We start from the raw sequence: 24,765 nt of genomic DNA on the forward strand, positions 1-24,765 counted from the left end.
GGAAATACAAGAGAGCTGTGTGTTGCGGACTCCTGAACCCCTATCTCCAAACCCGACCTTGCTCCTAAAATACCAACTTTTCTCTTTCTTCTTTCTTGCTGCGTCCTTGACATTTCCTGTGTGTAACAGCTATGTTACACTCTATAGATCTAAAACATGTTCTCATTCTCATTCCAAACCACACCAGCCCCCAAATATCTCTCCATAATTGTTCCCATACTAGCAGTTGAACAGGCTCTGTCCGTCCAGAAATTTCCGAGGCAGGTTTTTTTTTTTTCCTTTTTGGGTCATACCCAGCGATGCTCAGCGATTACTACTGGCTCTGCACTCAGGAGTTACTACTGGAGGTGCTCAGGGGACCATATGGGATGCTGGGGATTGAACTCGTGTTGGCTGTGAGCAAGACAAATGCCCTACCCAGTACTATCGCTCCGGCCCTTTCTGAGGCAGTTTTATCTTCTTTTTCTTGACTCACTCAAGCCTAGTCCTCCTCCGTACAGATATATACAGAATAAGGAGGCCAGACTCTGGCTCCAGTGATAGAGGATGCATGTGAGGGCTTTTTTTTTTTTTTAACACCACACCTAGCAATGTTCAAGGGTTACTCCTGGCTCTGCACTCAGGAATTACACCTGGCAATGCTTGGGGGACCCTATGGGGTGCTGGGCTTTGAATCTGAATTAGCTGTATGCAAGGCAAGTGCACTATAAGCAGTACCATCTCTCCTGCATCTCTTCCGGGTCGAAGGACTGCATCACATACACCACACTGCCTGGCCCTGGGTATCCCTGGCCCAGCGTCCTCTCTGCACTACACTCGTGGGGCTGGGTTCGATACCTACATGTGGCTCTGAGGTAAACTGCGGGTCTTACATGCATGGGATCTGGGTGAATCCTGAGCACCACAAAAATAAGTTTATATAGAAGACCAGAGATAGAACAATAAACTAAGCACATGCTTTGCATGCAGGTGGCCAGGGTTCAATCTCTGGCACTGCATGGTCCCTCAGTACCCTGCGAGTAGGCCCTGAGCACCAACAGGTAGGACCCCCCAGCAAAAAATTATATTTATACACACACAAAAATTATATACATATATTATATATATAATTATATACATCACTTATATATACACAAAATTATATATGTATTTCTGTAAAATGTTGCCACTGTTAAAGACCAAATTCAACCCAGTAAACATAACGATCTAATTGGCTTTATTGATTCATGAGTAGCATGCTATTCCACCTAGCTCATTAAAGGGCCTCACAGGAGTTGAACTAGATGCAATGTCTTTGTTAGATGAAAGAGGGTGGTACTAGGAGGTTAATTCAGTTAATTTAAGAACTTTCTGGAGAGAAGCCCCTGCCTTAGGGGAAGAGAGTTGCTGTGAGACTCCCTACCTCACGTCTTCCGGATTTTCTTTGGGAGGGGCTGAACTGCCATTAACAAGGTACTAAATGGACTGATGAAGGGATGATCTGTTTCTGTTTGGCAGGGTGGGCTCCCAAGGAATATGCAGGGGGCTCAGATAATGCTTGTTGATTTGGTTTTCCACTGGCTTCTCTGCTGGAAGAGCTGGGTCCCCAGCTCTCTGTTTCCACAACCCTGAATTTCCCTGTTCCCTGACTCAGAGTTCAGAATTCCCCGTACTATGCCAAGCCATGGTAAAAGGAAAGGGTCTAGGGCCCCACAAGCCCATAGTTGCTATCACTCCTTTGGGCAGTCCAAACTTTGTCTCCAGTTTTCTGGGCTATTTTGAGCAAGTCCCCTAATCTCTTTGAATTTTGGCTTCATCACTATGAAGGAGATAGATCTGTAGGCCTCAGGGTCTTTGGAGTGAAGATATTCAAAGCATCAGACTCCAGATGATACTATAACCAGTTATAACTGGTTTGGGGCCAAAGAGATAGTGCAGAGGTCAAAGTGGGACACTGCCAGGAATGATCATTGAGCCACTTGAGAGTAAGCCCTGGGCACTGCTGGGTGTGGCCCCCAAACCAAAATAAAACAACAACAACCCCCACCCCTCATTATCTGCTAGCAGTTCATAAAACAAAGTGGCTGGGCAGGAAAGAACATGGCAGCTGACAAGTGACCTCCTTGATGCAAAAGTAACCGTCATATCTACATATATGTAATATTTTTAAGGGTTCAAAGAGGAGGGAGGAGTCCCTGTGAGGGTCCAGTCTTGCAGATCAACCGGCACGTCATTCGGGTGGAGCAATTCTGTTGCCTTTGACTGCCCCCTAGAGGACATCTTTCTCCAGAACCAGGGGAACCCCACGTCTCCCTGCCCAGGGAGGGTTAGAGCTCTGTTCAGCCCCCCATCCGACCCCACCCCCACCCCACGCCTTTTCTTTTCTCTTTGTGTCCACTCTGTACTGTCAATCATGTACTGTCCCCCACTGCCACCCCAGCTCATGCTTCCCCTGAAGTTCTGGACTTGGAGATCTGAGCAAGAACACCTCTGATTGTCATTATAAATAAAAAATAGCACCGTAGCACTGTCCTCCCATTGTTCATCGATTTGTTCGAGTGGACACCAGTAACATCTTCACTGTAAGACTTGTTGTTACTGTTTTTGGCATATCAAATACGCCACAGGGAGCTTGCCAGGCTCTGCCCTGTGGGCAGGATACTCTCGGTAGCTTGCCGGGCTCTTTGAGAGGGATGGGGGAATCGAACCCAGGTCAGCCTCCTGTAAGGCAAACACCCTACCCACTGTGCTATCACTCCAGCCTAAATAAAGAAAGAAATAAAGAAAGAAAGAAAGAAAGAAAGAAAGAAAGAAAGAAAGAAAGAACTGTGCTGGAATTGAACACTTTGCTTCCTCACCTAGGCCTGCCTGACCCACAGTTCCTCCATCCCTGTATATAACTTGACTTCTGGATGCTCAGACTCACACTTGGGGTGCCTTTGTTGGTTTTTGATTCATACTCGCAGTGATCAGGGATTACTTTTGGCTCTTTGTTCAGGATCACTCCTGATGGGACTCAGGGGGACAATATGAAGTACCAGGGATCGAGCCGGGGTTGGCTGTGTGCAAGGCTCTACCTACTGTACTATACTCTGACCTGGTCCCCTATACCCTTTTTGCATGTGTGAAATAAAATAGTTTTATTTTGAGAAACTTATTTTGAAAAATATGAAGAGAAAGAAAAAGATATTGAAGAGAGAAAGAGTATGAGATTCTTCAGAGGGGGAAAAGTCCTTCCCTATATACAGAGGGAGTGGGAATCACACCCAACAATAAATACTCAGGAGTCACTCCTGACTGCACTCAGGACTCATTCCTGGTGGTGCTAGGGGGACCATCAGGGATGCTGGGTGCAAGACAGTGCCCTACCTGCCATACTATTGTTCTGACACCCCCCGCCATATTTTTTTAAAAATAATTTAATCCTCCTTTTTTTTTCAATTAGTTTTTTGTTTGGGGGCCACATCCATTGGTGCTCAGGGCTTACTCCTGGCTCTGCACTCAAGGATCACTCCTGGTGAGGCTCATGGTCAGCTATGTGCAAGTGACCACTGTACTATCTTTAGCCCCATAATTTAATCCTCTTTTTCTGGGATGTGGCTCACTAGAAGAGCACATTCCTTAACACCAGTACAACCAGGTTTACCATCAGAAAAAATTTTTCCTGGACCAGGAAGATATCTCAATGTTGAACAGAAACAAACTTAATCTTCTTAATAAACCCATTAAGTTACTTTAATACTGTGCTCACTTTGAAGATAGAAAACAGGCATGGGGTTAAAGCGATAGGACAGTAGGTAGGGCACTTGCCTTGCACATGGCTGACCCAGGTTCAATTCTTGGAACTGCTTCTGGCCCTCCTGAGCCCCACTAGGACTTATTCCTGAGCACAGAGCCAGGAGTAAGCCCTGAGCACTTCCGAGTGTAGCCCCACGCTAAATAAAATAACTAAAAATATTACAGAAGTCTAGGTGCAAGGACAGAGAAGGGGCTTAGTGATAGAGCATTTGTGTTGCCTCTGTGAGGCCATGGATTTGATCACTGGTTCCACAAAACAAAACAAAAAGAATGAAGAAAATTGGGGTATGGGGTGCTTGGACTTGCCCAAGGATCACAGAGTAGCAGGCTGGGCAAAACATTGTCCCTTCAGTCTAGGGGAAATGGCTCAGGTGGTGGAACCCATACAAAGCATCTGTGAGGTCCTGAGTTTGATGCCTGGTCATCCCCGAGAACCACTAGGTGTGGCATCGGTAGCCGCCAAGCAACACCAGGTTGAACCCAGGTCTGTCATGTGCAAGGCAAGTGCCCTGCCCACTATACCATTTCTCTGGCCCTTAAAACTCCCCCTTTCTTGGAAGGGGTTCTGGGCTACATCCCACATGCTCAGGGGTTAGTCCTGGTGGGGCTCTGGGACCATATGGGATTCTGGGGTTATGTCTGGGTTGACTGCATGCAAGGCATACACCCTACCCACTGTACTATCATTATAGACTCCAAATAAACAATGTTTTTATTTTATTTATTTATTTATTTTTTTTTTATTTTAAACGGGCCAGAGCGATAGCACAGTGGTAGGGCATTTGCCTTGCGCGCAGCCAGCCCGGTGGAGCTGGGTTCAATTCTTCTGCCCCTCTTGGAGAAGCTGGCAAGCTACTGAGATTATCTCGCCTGCACGGCAAAGCCTGGCAAGCTCCCCGTGCCATATTCAATATGCCAAACACAGTAACAACAAGTCTCAAAAAAATGAAGATGCTACTGGGCCTGCTCAAGCAAAATCGATGAACAACGGGAGGACAGTGACAATTTTTATTTTTAAAAGAAATTCAATAGCCCAAATGCTGAATGTATTCTTTTCTTTGTGTGCAGGAGATCCAGGGTGTTTTTTTTGTTGTTGTTTGTTTGTTTGTTTGTTTTTGCTTTTTGGGTCACACCTGGTGATGCTCGGGGGGTTACTCCTGACTCTGCACTCAGGAATTACTCCTGGCAGTGCTCAGGGGACCATATGCCATATGGGATTCTGGGAATCAAACCTGGGTAGGCCGCTTACAAGGCAAATGCCCTACCTACTGTGCTATTGCTCCAGGCCCCTGGAGATGCAGATTTGATCCCTGGCACTGCATGGTCCCTGGGCACTGCCAGGTGTGTCCCCCACCCCTACACCTCCCCCAAAAGAAAAACAAAATCAAGCTCATAACAATGCCCTCTTGGGGCTGGAATGATAAAGAGTAAAGTGGGTTGAGTGATTGTCTTATAAGTAACTGACATAGATTTGATACCCAGCACACCATTTGATCCCCTGAGCACCATCAGGAGTGATCCCTGAGTGCAGAGCCAGCAATAAGCCCTGAGCTCTGCTGGGTGTGGTCACTGTCCCCTCTTTCCCCCCACCAAAAATTAAAAAGAATGTCCTCTTTGGGGCTGGAGAACTAGTACAGGAGGTAAGGAAGATGCCTATAGTCAAAGCGGTTCCATCACCAGCACCCCAGAGACCTGCCAGGAATGATCTTTGAACCCAGAGCTAGGAACAATCCCTAAACATTTTTAGGTATGGCCCAGAAACCAAAATTAAAAAAGTTATATATGTAAAGGGGCTGGAACAATAGTAGGGCAGAGAGGGTGTTTGACTTGCATGCAACTGACACAGATTTGGTTCCCAGCATCCCATATGGTCCCATGAGCACTGCCAGTAGTAATTCTTGAGTGCAGAGCCAGGAATAACCCCTGAGCATCGCTGGATGTGGCCCCCAAACTAAAACACAAAAACAAACAAAGGAAGAAATAGTGCCCTCTTTGGTGGTGGAACTTGCCTTGCACTCCTATTTTTCATTTGTCAAATAGAGACAAAAAAACTCACTTCCTGTGGGTGTAGGCGCTCTTGCAGGCAGCGGAAATTTATTCAACCAGGGCTGGAGAGTTCAAGAGGCCGAGTGCATGCACTATGGGTGCAAGGCCCAGATTTGACCCATGCACCACATGGTTCCAACATTTCCAGGTGTGACCGAAAAAGAAACAAAACAAGGGGCCAGAGTAATAGTATGCGATTAAGGTGCTTGCCTTGTACGTGAACGAGCTGGGTTCAATCTCCAACACCCTATCGGAGCCCCTGGCCCCCACCAGAAGTGATCTCTGAGCTCAGAGGCAGGACTTAACCCTGAGAACCATCAAGTATGGCCCAAAAGCAAAATTAAAGAAATGAAGAGTGGCCTCTTTGTAGGGTCGCTGTGACAATGATGTGTGATGGAGTATGACAAGCTTACAGGGTTGCTGTGTTGCAATCGCTCAGATGGGGTCACTAGAGATATGAAGGGTCCACTGGGAGTTTGTTTTGAGGTCACCAAGGGAGGACAAGTTTGGGTAAGAGCCCTTCAGGCCCAGGAAGTTATTATGCATGTTAATCCTCTTGTCATTTCTATGTGGCGTGTCTTTCTATGTGGCGTGTCTGAACCATTGCAGCCTGGGTACCATCCCCAACACCCAAAAAATAATGAAAATATTTATTTTAAGTGGAAAACAAAGCAAAACAAATACTCTTCACTTGCTGCCTCTTCAGGCCCTATTTTATTTATCATCATTTTGGGAAGTTCAGAAATCGTTCATGTAGGGGTCAGGGGTCACCTCAGGCCTCCTGCCAAACAGAACATAAGCTCACTTCATTGAACTATGTCTCCAGCCCCCCTCATTATAGTCTTTAAATCAGGGAAGAAACCAAAACCAAATCAAAACCGCAAAAACCTCATTGACCAGAGCCAGGTCACGTACCAGTCCTGGCAAGTAGAATTATGATACCAGGCTTGCCTTAGACAATGATTTGATTGTAGCAAGGATGTGGGCAGTGGCTGCTGAGTGGGCAGATGCTCTGCTGCGCCCTCCTGCCCAAATCTTAACCTTTCTACAACATCCTATCACACAGGCTCTGTCCTAAGCATTGACCTAGTGCTCTGCCACAGTCCTTCAGTCTCAGCTCCCAGATGCCCAAAGTTATGAAAACCAAATCTTCACTAACTTCCTAAGAGCCCTGAGCTGACAGGCAAGAAATCCATACGTCTTTTTTTCCCTTATTTTTTTTTGGGGGGGTCACACCTGATGATGTTCAGGGGTTACTCCTGGCTCTGCATTCAGGAATTACTTATTGCAGTGCTCAGGGGACTATATGGGAAGCTGAGAATCAAACCCTGGTTGGCTGCATGCAGGGCGAACACCCTACCCAAGACCTACTGTCTTATCACTCTGGTCCAGCTCCAGACGTCTTTACTTGCCCAGCTCAGGGTCCCTGTTTGCACATTTGCTCTAGAGGATGTGTCTGATGGGAGAGGGCTGCCTCAGCCTCATCAAACTACCAGAGAATACATTGTATACATAATATCAAACATAATAAGACAACTGTATACATAATATCCACCATACTAGCTTTCTTTTAGAATCTGGAAAATTCCAGGCTAGAACATTTATGCCTCATCAGGGCACTTGCCTTGCACATGGCCAACCTGGGTTTGATCCCTGGCACAACATATGGTCCCCTGAGCCTCGGTAGGAGTGCTCCCTAAATGGAGAGCCAGAAGTAAGCCATAAGCACATAGCCAGGTGCTTTGGCCCCCACCAAAAAAAAAAAAAAGTAAACAAAATTAAAACCTGGGAAATTCTGGAGCACACTTTAGAGTTTCTGAATAAGAGAATGAAGATATAAACTTAAATTCATCACAAAAATTCTGAGACTGCTTTATCATCCCTATTTTACAGATGAGGAAACTAAGGCTCAGAGATGGCAAGTGATTTACACAAAGTCACACAGGGAGGAGGAGGAGGAGGAGGAGGAGGAGGAAGAGGAGGAGGAGGAGGAAGAGGAGGAGGAGGAGGAGGAAGAGGAGGAGGAGGAGGAGGAAGAGGAGGAGGAGGAGGAGGAGGAGACAGATCTAGGCTGGAGCCAGGGTCTACCCTGCAGGTACCTAGTAGATCTCTGCAGCCAGATGTGTGGCAGATGTGTGAACATTGACTGTAGGCAGAGGCCTCCAGACCACAGGATTCACCCTTAGTTCAGCTTCTTGTACCCTGGGGTCCCGACACCCCCAGTGCCCAGCCTCTCCTGGTGCCCCTTGTTCCTACCTGCAGTCCTACCAGGTCCTGTGGCTGACCTCTCTGTGGCTGACCATTCCTGCCTCTCAGGCATCCTCTAGCTTCCTCCTGGGGCTGTGCTCATTCACCAGAGGCTACCAACACCCTGTGTTCTTTGTGGGCAAAGTGCTGATTTCCGGTTGGGTGGGTTGTGGCTGCTGACCAGTCCTGGGGCCTCCACAAAAGGGGAAAACATGGGTCTGGAGTAATCCACAGAGCCTCTCCTCACTCCACATGGGAAGATGTGGAGCTCGATCCCAAGTCAGGGAGGTGTCGGTGATGGTGGTGGGGCAAGAATCAACCCCATCCGTCTGGCATCCATAATGGTGTACATCACCCCCTGCCAGTCCCGAATAGAATCACACACACACACAGACACACACACACACACACACACACTTGTGCCTCCAGCATAGCTCCCTGCACCTCACCCACAAAGCCAGATACGCAGCTAACACATAGCTCAGCACTCACATACACACATGCCTCAGCCACACTCAACTCAGCACTCACATACACACATGCCTCAGCCACACTCAACCCACAGCCTATTCACATCACAGGACACACACACACACACACACACACACACACACACACACAGAACCGCTCACAGCGCGCACATGCGATTCTTCCCCATAGCCTCCCCAGGGCACATGGTTCCCCTGTTCCTACTGCCCTGCAGGTGTTTGAATGGGGCCAGAATAGAACTCTGGTAACTGTATGGAATAGAAAGCCATGTAGGGGCTAGAGTGATAGCACAGCAGGTAGGGTGTTTGCCTTGCACCCTAGCCGCGTTCGATTCCCAGCATCCCATATGGTCCCCTGAGCACTGCAAGAAATAATTCCCTCAGTGCATGAGTAACCCCTGTGCATCACCGGGTGTGACCCAAAAAAAGAAAAAAAGAAAAGAAGGCCATGTAAGCAGGGAAGGGAAAGGAATAGGTATCAAGAAATGTCACTCATAATCAATGGTTGAATAAATATCAGTGTTTCTACATTATTAAAAAAAAGAAAGAAAGAAATAACACTCAGAGGCAGAACCTATCAGTAGAGTGGGTAGGGTGTTTGCCTTGCAAGCAGCAAACCCGAATTCAAACCCGAATTTAATCCCGGTATCCTACTTGGTCCCCTGAGCACTGCCAGAATTGATCCCAAATGTAGAGCCAGCGGCAAGTAACTCCTGAGCATCACCAGGTATGGCCCAAAAACCTTTAAAAGGAAAAACAAAGTTGTCACTCATTTGGGGCAGGGGGTGAAAGGGAAGGGGGACACCACATTACTCCTGGCTCTGCATTCAGGACCATCCTGGGGGTGCTGGGGGCTTGGGAACCATGTGGGAGGCCGGGAATAGAACCTGGCTCAGCTGCATGCAGGACAAGTGCCTTGCCTGCCGTCCTGTCTCTCCGACCCTCTGGGAAGTGTAGGAGATGGAACACACGAAGGCTGCTGAGGCCTGCCACTGCTCTAAAGGTCATTCCCAGCTCCAAGTCACTCACTAGGCAGCATCGTGGCTCCATGATGCCTCATAGCACTTCCCCCTTGATAACATGTGGATCCGACTAGGCTGGCAATTCATGTTATTAAACCACATTTAAGGGTGAGCCACCGGAGGCACGCACTGGCTCCAAGGTGTTCATTATGAAAGCGTAATTACCCTCTTACTTGGGGCTGGGAGACAGACCTCCAAGGGGAGCGAGGGGCCGGAGACTCCTGGCTGCTCACAGTGAGGCAGCTGGGCTTTCACTGCTGGAGCACAGCCTCACTCACTGAGTTCCAGCTGCAATCCCTGCTCGTTCCCGGGGCTGGAGACACAGTCCCAGCATCCCAGTAAGGGCTGTTCCAGTGATGGGGAACAGATGAGCAACCAAAGTCCAGTTGATTCCCAAATCATGGGGAAGTTTTAGCGCCATCTCTGAACAAATATCCAGATAGAGTTATTCAATCCCCAGCATCCCATATGGTCCCCTGAGCAGAGTCAAGAGTAACCCCTATGCATCGCCGGGTATGACTCAAAAAGCAAAAGAATAAAATTAAAAAAAAAACAAAACCAAAAAAAAAAAAAAACCCTAGAATGCAAGTGTTGGGCCAGAGCTATAGTACAGTAGGTAGGGCGCTTGTCTTGCATGTGGCTGACCCAGGTTCAATCTCCAGCAACCCTTATGGTCCCCCAAGTTCTGCCAGGAGTAATTCCTGAGTGCAGAGCCAGAAGCAAGTCTGGAGTACTTACAGGTGTGGCCCCAAACAAAACAAATCAGAACAAACTAAAAAGAAAAAAAGTGTGAGGGTCTCTGAGTGTCATGGAACACTAACCTTGACCTGTCAGGCCCTGGGTGGCCCCTTAGCACTGGGTAGCTTGGAGAGTGTCCCCATGTCCCATTTTTCTTTCTGGAATTATATTTTCCCAGAAAATATAAATATAAATAAAAATATAAAAACTCCTCGAGTCTCTGACTCTGGGAGGAACTGTGTGAAATTTGTACCTGAAATTCACGGGTCTGGGGGCAGGAGAGATAGTACAGCAGTTACGGTGCTTGCTTGGCACACAGCTGGTTTCAATTCCCAGTACTACATATGGTCCCTCAAGCCCCACCAGGAGTGACCCCTGAGCACAGAGGCAGGAGGAAGCCCTCGAACAAAACAACAATCCACGGGTCTGGGCAGAGAGACAGCTCATGTTTTGTAGGCCGGGGGCCCGGGTTTCATCCCTGGCCCCACATGGTCCCTCAGGCACTGCCACGAGTGACCCCCAAGCATGGAGCCAGGAGTAGCCCCCAGAACATTGGCCAATGTGGAAAAAACCCAAAGCAAAACACTGAATCCAAGGGTCACAGACGCAAGGCCTGTGGGGCCCCTCGTCCTGGATTCACTTGGCTGTAGCCAGCAGGGTTCCTATTAGGTTGTTTTCATACACCCTCCCTGCTGACTGGAAATCCGGCTCCCTGCCCGGCTCTCCCTCTCGTGACCTTGCCCTCTGTGGAGGGAGGGACGCTATCAGCCAGGGAGGCCAGGGAGGCTGCAGCTGGTTCGTGTTTAGCAGAACTAGGCTCCAGAAAGAAGGCGCCTGAGGAAACCTGATTACAGCTCAGGCTTCCTTGGGTCAAGTTTGTCTTGCGAAGGAGGAAAGGTTCATTTCACGTGCTCTGGTCCCAAGCCCGCTCAGCCACTCACGCTCATCAGCGCCCCCTGCGGGCTCCTGCCCACGCCCTCTTCCTGAGGGCACTCACATACAATGCCACAGTCTGTGCTTCTCAGACACAACCCACACACCATCTGAGTAGTATTCCCTTTGCTGTGAGACAAAGGAAACCCGACTCTGGCTGGCTCAATCCAAGCAGAATGGGGCAGGCGTGCTCCCTCCTGTAACTGGGATCTGAAGGAGTTGGTGCCCCGGTGGCCACGGGGTTAGCAGCTCAAGGTATGGCTCTTGGGCTCTGTGTCTTTTTTTTTTTCCTTTTTGTTTCAAAAAGTTACATTTTTTTAGTAACCCCAGAGGTACTCAGGGGTTTTGCACTCAGGAATTACTCCTGGCAGTGCTTGGGGATGTCGAGGATCGAAGCAGGTCAGCATCCTGCAAGGCAAACGCCCTCCCCACTGTACTGTCGCTCTGGCCCCTGGCTCTGTGTCTTTGTTCTCGTCCTCTCCTTTCTCATTCACTCTATGATTGTGTTTGGCGTCAATATTTGTCTATTCCACAGCAAAGCGATCCTGCAGTCCCAGGTCCACGATCCTCCGTGTGGTTTGGACTTTAGTGAGTATCTTCTCTTATGGGTCCAGCAAGGTCCAGGACCAAGTATGATTAGTCAGGGCCAGAGAGATAATCTGACAAACTGAGTGCATATTTCATATGTGGGAGCCCCATATGTGGGGCTCTTTGTTAGAACCCCCAAGCAAAGAGCCTAGAGTACTCTTCCCAGACTGCCAGGTATGCACTTCCTCCCTTAACCCCCCCCCCCCCCCCAAAAAAAAGAAGGGAAGCTGGGTAAGACAGCCTGTGGGCCACCCCTGTAACCCAACCATACAATTCCTTCATCCAGTGCATCATTGCTCATTTAGCAATTTGGGAGTTTGGGCCCACACCCAGACATGCTCACGAGCTACTTCTGGCTCTGTGCTCACTCCCAGAGAGACTCAGGAAGCCATGAGTGATGCTATGGGTAGAATGGGGTAGCGCGATAAACGAATGCTTCTGTCCTCTCTGAGCAGACATACTTGGGGGAGAGACCATGACAATGGTCAAGTAAGCCCCTCTGCAGAGGCAGTGAGCACTGCAGTGGTGCCCCCAGCAGGATACCAAGCGTGAGTGTGCTGGGCCAGGGGCCCTGCTTCTAGCTGGACAAGAACACAACATGTGACTGGAGCCTGTTGGGGAGAGACTGTCAGGCAGAGCTGATGACAGGTGCCAGGCCATAAGAGGACAGGGCTGCTTGCACATACATACTGATACGCATGTGGCTCAGGCTCCAGAACCAGCTTTCCCGGACTGACTTTTGCTGCTACCTAGGTACAAGCTGTGGGTTCCCATCAACACCTGTCTTTTTTTTTTTTTTTTGCTTTTTTGGTCACACCTGGTGATGCACAGGGGTTATGCTGGCTCTGCACTCAGAAGTCACTCCTGGCGGTGCTCAGGGGACCATATGGGATGCTGGGAATCGAACCCGGGTCGGCCGCGTGCAAGGCAAACACCCTACCCGCTGTGCTATCTCTCCAGCCCCTCAACACCTGTCTTAATGTTCCTGGGCCTCAGTCATCTCATCTATAAAATGGGGTAAGGCCAGAGAGAGGTTGTGCAGAGGTTAAGGAACTTTCCCTATATAAAGCCAACCCAAGTTAGATCCCCAGCATTTTATGGTCCCTTGAATACCACCAGGAGTATCCCCCAGCACGACTGAGTGTGACCTGGCCATGGAGTTAATAATAGTAATTACCCCTAGGATTGTTGTGAGAACCTTGAGCTGGGAAGGGAAGCATCTGTGATCTGGACTGGGGACTCGGTGTGTATTAGCCATCACCACCAGCAGCAGCGTACACCTTCCTCCTATGGAAAGCTCACCCGTGCTCTAACACACATGCCCAAGGCAGCCTGCCGGCTCTGGCTTGTGTATACTCACCAGGCAGCTAGGGAATCTCTGGCTCTCTCTCGCCGCCTGCATTTGGTGGTCTTGAGCCGCTTCCCCAGCCGCTTCCCCACCCATGGGCAGACGAAGGAGGAAACGAGGGCCAGGCCAGTTGGGATCAGTTGCCGTTTATTCCATTCTCACAACGCACCTGTTCCAGTCTCACTAAGCCCCTCATTCCCGACTCTTCTGTCTTTCTTGCTCACCTCTCCGCATGCCAACTCGCTGCCTTGCGCTCTCTGTCTCTCTCTCATCTCTCCCAACTCTAGTCCAATAACTTGTAAGAGATACATTTAGCTAGTAGGGTGGCTCTCCCGGGAACAGTTCGCTATAGATCTCAGACTACAGTGCTCAGGCCAGATTAATCTTTCCTACTCCTAGTAGGGTCCTAATCCAGCTGTTACTTTTTAGATCGTGACAGAATTTGTCCATGACCATGCTCTTAACTTATAGTTAAGTATTATGGCACTTTCGGCCTGGCCCATTTCAATGCCAGGGTAGCTCACAGCTTGCCCTGGGTCCATCCAGTCTCTCGTTGGGACCCTGATTTTTGGGTGCTAGGAAGTAAGGGCAACTGAGGCTTAAATTGAGAAAACAGATGCCCAGGAGTGAATATCATTCAGAGTCAATTAACTCCCAAGTTACAAAAGCATAGCACTAACTGTCTTCTTGTGTCTATACAGAAAAGACATTACTCTGAAGTAACTATGCAAAGGACTTAAAGAGAAAAAGCAGTATTTACAAGTTAAAAGACTCTGATTAGAAGATAAAGGTGATTAACTGGTTGGGGAAGCAGAGCACAAAGAGTTTCTTTGTAAACAAGTAAACACAGAGGATGTGGGAGCACTGTGATGGGAGTAACCCAATAAACCTAAGCTCCCTGTGGCAAGGCAGAAAGAACAAACTAATGTTATCCTACATAGGCCCTCACATTCCTCACGAGAGCTCTGCAGCCCATGTGGAGTCAGGGGCTGATCCCAGAACCTCACCTTGTTCTTCCGTCCCCCAAATCCTGTGGGGATGACTTCCCCTTTGGGAACAGGAGGTGTATTTCCCCAAGCCTGGTGTGTGACCGCTGGAATGTGGATGATTGTGGTAACAGCAGTGGCCAGAGTTCCTGGCCACCAACCAAGGGCAGAAGCCAGTGATGAGTGCGGTGTGTCTGTGGCATGGCTGGTGGGAAGCCTGACTCATGTTACCTTAGCAGGGGAGCTGCCGAGGGGAAACGGGCAGCGGGCATGGTGGAGAGAGCAGGGGCGGGACAGAACTGGGGACGCAGCTGTGCACGAGAGCCCCTCAGGGCCCAGATGATGCCAGCAAATGCATCAGTGGCCGAAACTCTTCCTAAGATGGAATCTTGCTCAGAGGCCCAGGACACCAGAAGGAGAGAGACAACAAGATATCGGGGCTCTGGCTAACTCAGGTCCCCTGGGTGGATCCGAGTTCCACTTTCGACTTAGAAAAGTACTGATCTAGTCCGACTCCCACTTTTACCTATGTATGGGTAGGTCAAGGAAGGTGGTGGTGGTGGTGGTGAAGAAATTACTTGTCCCAGGTCATAGAATCAGCATATGATCATCACACAACCAAGATTGGCCTTGGGTATGAATAGAGAGGGATGTGTATCCCAGAACAGGTCACCTGGGCTACAGAGTGATAGTACAGCAGTTAGGGTGTTTGCCTTGCATGCGACTGACCCAGGTTCATCCCTGGTATCCCCCATGGTCCCCTGAGCACCGCCAGGAGTAATTCCTGAGTGTAGAGCCAGGAGTAACCCCCGAACATTGCTGGGTGTGACCCCCCCAATTAGGTCACCTATGAATAGCCTTCTGGGGATATGGAGACATCCCATTTTGAATGGTGGGGAAGAGCAGGGCTGTGGTATAATATGGAACCATTGTTTGCTGTAAAACAAAGTATCCTGGAGCTGAAGAGATCTTCCAGTGCAGGCTTAGCATGTAGAAGGTCAAGTTTGATCCTGGTAGCCCAGCATCGCCAGGAGTAAGCCCTGAGCACCAACCTGGAGCTCAACAAGCCCAGGAGCACCTCCGTTTGTGGCCCCAAACAAACAAATTAAACATCCTGGGGTGGTGGGATAGTGCGAGATATGGCTCAGGGGGTGGAGGGCAGACCAGAGTGTGCGGTGTCCAACGTTCAATCTCTGGCTCTACATGCCCACCTTGGTCCCCCACTGTTTCCAGTCACAGCCCTGGTCCCCTAGGACCACCAGCCTGAGCAGTGGCTTCCCTCAGTGGCGAAGCTCGGCTGGTGAAAAGATGCTAGGAAAGATAGTACAGGAGTGACGGTGCTGGCCTTGCGCCTGCTGACTTGAGTTCAAATCCCTGGCACTGCCTACGGGCTCCTGAGCACCACCAGAGATTGCTCCTGAGCACAGAGCCACGAATAAACCCTGAGCACATGTGGCCCCAACCTCCTCCCCACCCTACCCCCAAAGGGCAGGGGGTCAGCAGAACATAAGTGCATGTCTGACATGTGTGAGGTGCTGGGTTCTCTGCCCCCTCACTCGCATGCTAAGGATCCCACCTACTCCTTCGCAGGCCACTGGTCTTCTCTCTGGCCCTGGCCTCAGTGTCAGGGAGCCAGTGCCTCTGTCCTCTTCTCCTCCTCCGTCCCTTGGTCTCTTTTCCATCATCTCGCCAGCTGGAAAGGCCTTGGAACTCAATTGCACAACCACCGGCCAATGGGTCATCTCCAAGGCATCGCCAGTTAACTCACCCTAAACGCAACTCCAACCACAGCACACCCCCTTTCTGCCCCGGGCCGCTTCCCCCTTCTCACCCCAACTGTCCAACCCCCCTGTTCCCTTAGACCAGTATCACCAGCATCTGTGTGGGTCAGCAGTGCTTCTCAGAAGTCTGCTGGTCATAAGGAGGAAGACTGCCAAGTCAAGGGCGCATCAGATCCCGCCGGCCTGGTCACTAGCAGCCCATCCTGGGGCCGGGGTTGGGTTCTCTCCACGGTTTCCCGTTTTCTTCTTCTTTTTCATTTTTTCGCTTTGTGGGCCACAAGGCCAGGGGTTCCTTCTGGCTCTGCACTCAGGGGTCACTCCTGGCGGACTCGGGCTTTCCCTTCTGACCCTCTTCCCACATTGTCCTCTTCCGAAGTCGGTCCCTAGGAGCAGCCCCCGCTTGGAGTGGGGAGTCAGCCTTCAGGCCAGAAGAGCTTTTGGAACATTAAGTCAGATCATGTCAATCCGCTCAGAACCTTCCACATCCCTCCTCTCACTCAGCATAAGTCTGTCCCTCCCCCGCCCCTCTGTCCTTCCATGCCCCAGGCTTGTCCTGCTCTGGCCTCTGCTCTGCCTCACTCCTCTGCCTGGAAGCTCTTTTCTATTATTTATTTATTTATTTTTGCTTTTTGGGTCACATCGGGCGATGCACAGGAGTTACACCTGGCAGTGCTCAGGGGACCATATGGGATGCTGGGAATCAAACCCGGGTCGGCCGCGTGCAAGGCAAATGCCCTAGCCGCTGTGCTATCTCTCCAGCCCCTTGGAAGCTGTTTTCTAAAAGGGATGTTCATAACCATTATATTACCTCCTTTGGGTTTCTGCCTTACCCTCCCCTTTTTTTAATTTTTTTTTAATTTTTAATTTTTTGGCTTCCTGGGTCACACCTGGCAATGCACAGGGGTTATTCCTGACTCTGCACTCAGAAATTACCCCTGGCGTTGCTCAGGGGACCATATGGGATGCTGGGAATCGAACCCGGATTGGCCGCGTGCAAGGCAAACGCCCTACCCGCTGTACTATTGCTCCAGCCCCCCACCCTCACCCTTTCTGCTTGCTCATTTTGGGGCCAGCTCCAGCAAGTACTCGGGGTTCTAGTTGGCTCAGTGCTTGGGGAACCGTGTGGTTCTGGGGACTAAACTCAGGCCCCTTATATGCAAATCATGAGCTCTAGTCCTCCGAACTCTCTTGATGGTCCCTTTATTAATTATTATTTTTGGTGTCGGGGTCATACCTGGCTGTGCTTGGGGAACCATATGGGATAATGGGGATCAAACATGCCATGCAAGGGGCTGGAGGGATAGTACAGCAGGTAGGGCATTTGCCTTGCACACAGCCGACCTGGGTTCGATTCCCAGCATCCCATATAGTCCCCCAAACAACGCCAGGAGTAATTCCTGAGTGCAAAGCCAGGAGTATCCTCTGAGTATTGCAGGGTGTGACCCAAAAAGCCAAATAAATAAACAAAATATTAAAAAAAAAAACAACACATGCAATGTGCCCTGCCCACTGTACAATTGCTCTGGCCCCTTGCCAGCCCCTTACCCCTCCTCTCTCAGTGCTCCCTTTATTTGGAAAGCCCTGGGACCCCCAGTGATGCAGGAGCAGGGGAGGCAGGTCTCTGTGTTGATCCAGAGTTCCTGGGTTCTCCAACATTTTTAAGAATGAACATGCTAAGTAATAAAGATGCTCAGAGTGAGAAAAACGTATTGGAAAGTAAAAGTAAAAGAAAAGGAACTTTCCATGTGGAGAGGAACTTAGTATAGAACTAGCACTAGCACTATCCTCCCGTTGTTCATCGATTTGCTCGAGCAGGCCCAGTAATGTCTCCATTGTGAGACTTGTTGTTACTGTGTTTGGCATATTGAATATGTCATGGGTAGCTTGCCAGGCTTTGCCATGCGGGTGAGATACTCTCAGTAGCTGGCCGGGCTCTCCGAATATAGAACTAATGATGGCTAATTATTTGGGAGGGTATATTTATAGAAAGACTGGGTCTTTGTGTTACAGAGAATGTAGGGAAGTTAAACGGAAAAAAAAATAAAGTGGCTGAGAGATAGCTCAAAGGGCTGGAGCATCTGCTTTGCCTGAGAGAGACCTGGGTTTAATCCGTAATGTCACAATGTACCCTGAGCACTGCCAGGAGTGACCCCTGAGCACTGAGCTGGGAGTACTGCTAGATAGATATCCCCCCACCCCCCAGTTACAAAGAAAAGAAAAAGTTCTGGAGGTGGTGGTGGTGATGGTTGCTCTAGCGTGTGGGTGTACTTAATGCCACTGCCCTGTGTAGTCACGAAGGCGGTCAATTCTGTGTCGTCTGTTCCTCCATCACCCATCCCACCTCCCCTTCCCCCTGCTGACTTGTCCCCCTGAGCACCTCCCTCTGTTGAGATGATCCCCTCACACTCAAATGACAGTTCCATGAGTACATTCTTTGGGGGCCACACCCGGTGTTGCTGGAAGCTAGTCCCAGCTCAACATGAGGGGGTGACTCCTGGCACTGCTCCTGGGTTTATGCGGTGTTGGGGATAGAACCTGGGGCTCCTGCATGCAAGGCATGTACTTCAGGCCCTTATGCTCTCTCTGATTCCCACTGAAAGAGGAGGCCTCAGTTTCCACTGGCCAGCTGCTGTGAGCAGTCCCAGTTTTGACTGCCCCCATCCCGTGTGATTGACTTCCTGTGAATTTCAGGGCTCTTTCTGATAAACAAGAAGTTAGCAATTGTCCAACATAAAATTCTGCTCCAGAAACATTATCTTAGGCTCACAGGGAGACTAAGATAATGGGCAGTATCTCAGGCAAATGACCAGACAAGAATCTACTTGATCCTTATATTCTCTGTAGTTTTTTGTCAATCAATAAGAAATGCATAGCCCAATTTTCATTTAAAAGGGACTATATAAAAGACCCTCATCTTTAACTTCCTGCGTTCTCTGTAACACAAAGACCCAGTTTTTCTATAGAACCCCTACAGGAACAAGTCAAAGTTAATTAACTTAATCCTATACTAATTTTCACTCTTGAAAATATTGAGGAATCTGGGGATTGTGGACCAACAGAGAGACCCACCGTCATAGCTCCTGCATCTCTGTGGGAAAGAGCATTTTTTTGGGGGGGGGTCACACCCGGCGATGCACAGGGGTGCATCCTGGCTCTTCACTCGGGAATCACTCCTGGTGGTGCTCGGGGGACCATATGGGATGCTGGGAATCGAACCCAGGTTGGCCGTGTGCAAGACAAATGCCCTATCCACTGTGCTATCGCTCCAGCCCCGGAAAGAGCATCTTTGTCTGTTGTTCACAGCCACCGTTCCCTTCCTAACCCCAGTGCTTGGGCAGAGTTGGTACTTGAGAATACTAATTACAAAAGATAATACTCGGTATGGTGCTTGTCTTGCATGCAGCCAACCTGGGTTTGATCCCTGCCACCCCATATGGTCTCCTGAACACTACCAGGTGTGACCAAATAATAATGATAATAATAATAATAATAATAATAATAATCTTTCTCATTTCTTTCATCTATGAAATGAGGGCATAAACTTATTTTTTTAAATGCTTTTTGTATCACACCCGGCGATTCACAGGGGCTACTCATGGCTTTGCACTCAGGAATTATTCCTGGCGGTGCTCAGGGGACCATATGGAATGCCGGGAATCGAACCCAGGTTGGCCATGTGCAAGGCAAATGCCCTACCCGCTGTACTATCACTCCAGCCCCGGTTATAAACTTTAGGGCCAGCACTGAGTATACTTGGGGCACAGAGAACGTTTAGTTCATGTACACCCTCCTTCCGGACACCAACCATATTCCCAAGTCCCGGTGTTAGAGCTGGAACTTATGTTCAGGTTCTCCCACTCACTCTAGGCTGTGTGACCTATTTGAGTGACTCAACATCTTTGTGCCTTGCTTCCCTGTTCTGTAAAGAAGATACACTGACTAACTAGGTTTTGGGAGAGTAAACAGGCCATGATCACGCTCTAATGGGTCTGGTGTGCCGGCTCTGTGATTCCCTACTGCAGGCCCCTCTCTGGTGCCCAGCCAACTGAGGGAGTCCGGGCGATGGCACTTCCAAGCACCCAACACTCTCCAGCTCTCAGTCCTGCAGGTCGCCCCCAGAATGCAGCCCAGAGGGGTCCCCCAGCTGGTGGAGACACTGCACATCATGGGATGCGCCCTGGGAAGTGGTGGCTCTTCTGTTTTGTCTTGGGCCACCCCTGGCAACGCTCAGGAGTGACTTCTAACTCTGTGCTCAGGAATCACTCCTGGCAGTGCTCAGGGGGCCGTATCGTGTGTCGGGAATCAAACCTGGATCTTCCACATGCAATCCTATGGTGCTGGCTGCCACTTGCCCGCTACCCTATTGCTCCAGCCCGAGGTGGTGGTGGCTGTTTTCTGTTGGCTTGTTCTGGTACTTCGGGGTCTCTCCCAACATTGCCCGCATGGTGCTGGTGGTCAAGCCCTAGTCTCCTGCACGCAAAGCATTTGCCCCAGCTTGTCTCGCTATTTCTCTGCCTTCCTCCTGTCCAGATGACACCTTCCACCCCTGAAGCTGAGGCCTGAGCGAATCCCCCACCCTGCTCTTCCTGCCTGATCACCTGTCTCGGGCTGGCTTGAGAACCTTCTTCCTTGGGATTGCTGCTCTAGCTGGAGTGGCCCTGGCCTTGGCCTCAGCTGTCACTCACGTCTGGGCCAGACCAGCGAGGCTGTCCCTAAGAGACGCCACTCTGACAGCCTGAGTCTTACCCTCACCCACCAGGGCTGTGCAACCTTGGAAAAGCCAGTTAACCTTCAGAGACTCCACAAGCTGCCCAGGAGGTCACATGTCCTGTGCCCGCCTGCTCTGCCCCTGGCCCAGCTCAAGGTCCCGGCGCTGCAAGGACAGGGAGACAGGCAGGCGGGGATAGCACCGTTTATTAAGAAAGATCAAGACAAAGACCACAGGAGGGGCCCTTCAAGCAGACAGGGCTAGGGGTCCCGAGCCCCCAGCCTGGGGGCTGCTGGGGCAGGGGTGCCCTCTCCACTTGGGCCCTCAGCCCCCTTCTGCCCCTCCGCTCACAAGTCCGGCCCGGCTTTCCCCATTCAAGGCACTAACTCTTTCCACCACCACTGGTGCCCCCGTCCCCCATATACCCTGGGCCTTCACTTCCAGATCAGTGGGGGGACGGGGCCCAGTGTGGGCTCAGCCTGTAGCAGCTCCTGGTGAGACGGGGGAATTTCCCTTGCAGCCCCCGAGGCAGAGGGATGTGGGTTGCGGCTGGGGAGGGGGTGCACGCCAGGAGGGTTTGGTGCGATGGAAGGCTGGAGGGGGGGGCGGGGTGACGCTGCCGGCTAGGGAGGTGGGGGGAGGCTGGGACACAGCTGGTGGGGGTGGGGTCTGCTGCCTGGCGAGCTGCTGTCTATCTGTCCGTCTGCGGCACAGCTGGCCCAGAGGAGAGTGGCAAGGCCCTGCCCGCCAGCTCCAGAGTGAGGGAGGGGCCGGCTAGGGGCAGAGGGAGACTCTCATGGGCGCCAGGGCAGCCGAGCGCTCCACGGGGGAGGAGGGGGCTGGGGTGGTCCCATGTGGGAGGGACCCAACTCCAAGTCCACTCGGACGCTGTGCCTGGCCCCAAGTCCTGAGTGGTCTTCTGAGGCATCGTTTGCATCCAGCTGCCCTGACCGCTGGCTATGGCTGTGCCCGGGGTGGGGGTGGGGGTGGGGGCAGAGACCCCAATCCAGTCCAGCCCAGGGCAGTAGCAGCAAAGCACAGCCTCACCTCAGTTTCTTACAAAATATTCATGACAATAATATTAATAATAATATACTCGACGTCGCAGGGGCGGGGCGCTGCCCGGGAGTCCACGCCGGATGGCTGGGCCTATGAGGGACAGGGGCCGGTGTTGGCACCTGACCGGGCGCTGTGCTGCAGGTCCAAGGGCTGGGGTGGCGGCGCGCCCGGCCGTGCACAGTGCAACACCAGGTTCTTGATACAGCCCGTGATGCCCGAGGAGAATCTGCCCCCCGTCAGCCTGGCCACGTCGGGGGCTCCGCCTGGGGGGATGGTAGAGATGGGGAGGGCCAGTCAGCTCCTGTAGCATAGGAGGCTAGGGGTCCCCGCAGAGGCCACTCTGTGGGGACCCTGTTTCCCTCAAGGCTGGCACTGATGCCTGAGCCCAGGACTCACCGATGTAGAAGCTGCCTTTAGTGTTGACTGCCACGTGGGGGCCCGGGGACTGGCCGGTGACCAGCTCCTCGCCGTCCACCTGAATGGAGCCCGTGCGGCCCTTCCTGTGGGGGACCTGGGTCAGGCTCTTCCCTGGGGCCTGGGACTCCATAGAGGGAAGTGGGCTCCTGTGGCCGGGAGGGCGGCCAGCCCTCTGTCCCCTGCCTTCCTCCCCACTGGATGGGTACCCTGACTCTCCGAAACCCTACACCCTACCCACTGCTTGTCTCTGCCCCCCTCGAGACTGGGCTCTGCCTGCTGGGCTCTGCCCACTCTGGTCTCCAGCCCACTCTCCCTGTCATGAGGGGTCCGAACACGCCTGAACCCCAGGGCCCGGGTGGGGCTTCCTTCACCTCAGTGCTGTCACGCGATGCCACTCGCCATCATTGATGGGGTCCTCGGAGACCAGGTGCGCCTCCCCGCTGCCCAGCTGGTAGCTGCAGCCACACAGATCCAGCGGGGTGAGTGGGGCCACGTGGAAGGGAGGGGGGACAGGGAGGGGGACGGCTGGGGCTCTGGGAACTGGGATAGAAATGCTGGGGCTGGCCAGAGGGGGTGCCATGGGGGATGCAGGCACCAGGGAAGGGACAGGTGGGGTCAAGCGTGGGGGCCAGAGAAGGGACAGGGGCTCGGGTGCAGGACCCACCTGAAGACCAGGTGCCCGTTCTGAAGGCCGAGAGAGATGTAATCCTGGCCTAGGCCGGCCTCGCCCACCTCCTGCCAGGGAAACACAGGCTGCATGAGATCCCCAGTTTGGAAAGCCCACCCCCCAAATCCACAGCACTAGCCTCGGAGCTCCCCCACTCACCACGCCCTGCCAGAGTAGGAGGCCGGTGGGGGTGCTGCTGCGAACTTCCAGCTCGATGGTCTCGGGCACCTCGGGCAGGCTTGGGGGAGATGGGGAGTGGCCAGAAGTGTGAGATCCTGTTCACCTGGGGCACCCCATCCCCCCCCCCCGCCAAGCCAAAGCAAAGGCTCCCCCTTCCAGCCTCACCCGCGGGACAGCACACTGCTGGGGAGAGCCAGGAAGCCTTCGTCGTGGAAGTAGGCGCCATACTGCCCGGGGGCATCTGTGGGCAAGGGGAGTGGGCGTCAGACTCTGATCCCTGCACTCAGCTCCCCCACAGCTCCCCGCGGGCAGAATACAGGAGCCTTGAGGGGGCAGATCCCACCTCTGCTTCCAGGCACTTCCCACTGAAATGCCATGGGGCCCCCTCACTGGGCCAGTGCGCCACTCGGCAAGGGGGCCCCCGATACTAACAGATTTCCTGACTGCTTAGAGGAGGAGCAAGTATGTGACATCTTTCCCTCTGATGGCACTGCCTAGGTGTCAGCACCACCACTAGGTCTTGTGGAAGGTATTTGGTACACAATACCAAAGCACAAAGTGGCAAACACTGTGGTTACCCTATTTCTTATTATCAGAATAAGTAAGTAAAATTAGCATCACTTTTTTGTTTGGGGGCCACGTCTGATTGTGCTCAGGGCTTACTCCTGGCTCTGTGCTCAGGGATCACTTCTGGTGGGCTCAGGACCATATGGGGTCCTGGGGATCGAACACAGGTTGACCATGTGCAAGGCAAATGCCCTATCTGCCGTACTATTGCTCTGGCCCCTAGCATCACTTTGTTTGTTTGTTTGCTTGCTTTTTTGGTTCTGGGTCATACTTGGCTATGTTCAGGGTTTACTCCTGACTCTGCATGCAGGAATCACTCCTGGAGGTGCTCCAGTGACCATATGGGATGCCAGGGATCGAACAAGGCTTAGCAGTGCAAGGCCAATGCCCTCCCTGCTGTACTATGGTTCTAGCCCTACTAGCATCACTTTTAAACAGACTTATGAAACCCTTGAGGATGTGAAGAGGGTCCTGCCCATTTGCCTCACGCATCCTGCTTCTGGGGCACAGGAGGGCACCCACAGCTGCTCTTGGATAAAACGCAGGGGTACAGAGCGGGAGACTGAGGGCCTAGAGCTGCAGGGACAGGCCCAAGGGCACACGGCCTGTGTATAGCTCTGACTGTGACCCCCCCCCTCGGCACGGAGCGCCGCTCGGGAGCGCCTGCAAGGCTACAGGTCGCTAGCGGGGGCTGAGGGAGAGCCCGGAGCCCCGCGGCCTTGCCAGCTGGCAGAGCAGGTACACACCATTGCCCCCGCTGCCTTCCAGGTGCCAGTCGGTCTCCGCTGTGCTGTGCCGAGGGCCTATGGGGAAGGCAGGTCGGTGAGCAGGTGCAGCACCCCGGGGTGCTTTGTCGAGGAGCTCCGGGACCCCAGAGGAGGAAGGTGGCGAGAAGCCTGGGTGCTTACCTTTCTGGCAGCGTGGGCCTGAGTAGCCAGGCGGACAGATACAGTGGGCGCCTCGGCAGGTGCCCCCGTGCAGACAGGGCGCAGGGAGGAGGCAGGGGTTCTCCTCGTGCTCACAGAGGTCACCTGGGGTACGGGTGTGGCACAGAGTGAGCCCTGAGCTCGGGGCCCCGCCCCGCCCCGCCCCCGCCCCATCACAGGCCCCGCCCCTCAGGCCCCGCCCCACCCACTCCGCCACGCCCTTACCCCGCAGGTCCCGCCCACAGCCTGCCCTTCTCCCTCCCCCCTCCCGGGCTACCGCTCACTCA

General features: G+C 52.1%; 1 protein-coding gene across 1 annotated transcript in view; it reads right to left on the reverse strand.

Moving 5' to 3' along the window:
• Positions 1-20,850: 20,850 nt before the first annotated feature.
• Positions 20,851-24,765, reverse strand: part of HSPG2 (heparan sulfate proteoglycan 2) — a 106,668-nt gene continuing 102,753 nt past the window's right edge. The window contains exons 89-96 of the mRNA XM_056122777.1: positions 24,461-24,583; positions 24,299-24,355; positions 23,151-23,226; positions 22,965-23,043; positions 22,803-22,873; positions 22,510-22,593; positions 22,118-22,221; positions 20,851-21,984 (exon numbers count right to left, since the gene is read on the reverse strand). Coding sequence (XP_055978752.1) covers positions 21,812-21,984; positions 22,118-22,221; positions 22,510-22,593; positions 22,803-22,873; positions 22,965-23,043; positions 23,151-23,226; positions 24,299-24,355; positions 24,461-24,583 — 767 coding nt within the window. The 3' untranslated portion in view covers positions 20,851-21,811. The remainder of the gene's footprint in view (positions 21,985-22,117; positions 22,222-22,509; positions 22,594-22,802; positions 22,874-22,964; positions 23,044-23,150; positions 23,227-24,298; positions 24,356-24,460; positions 24,584-24,765) is intronic.

This window comes from Sorex fumeus, unplaced genomic scaffold, assembly GCF_029834395.1.
Source record: "Sorex fumeus unplaced genomic scaffold, SorFum_2.1 ptg000047l, whole genome shotgun sequence".
In the NCBI taxonomy this organism is placed as follows: Eukaryota; Metazoa; Chordata; class Mammalia; order Eulipotyphla; family Soricidae; genus Sorex; species Sorex fumeus.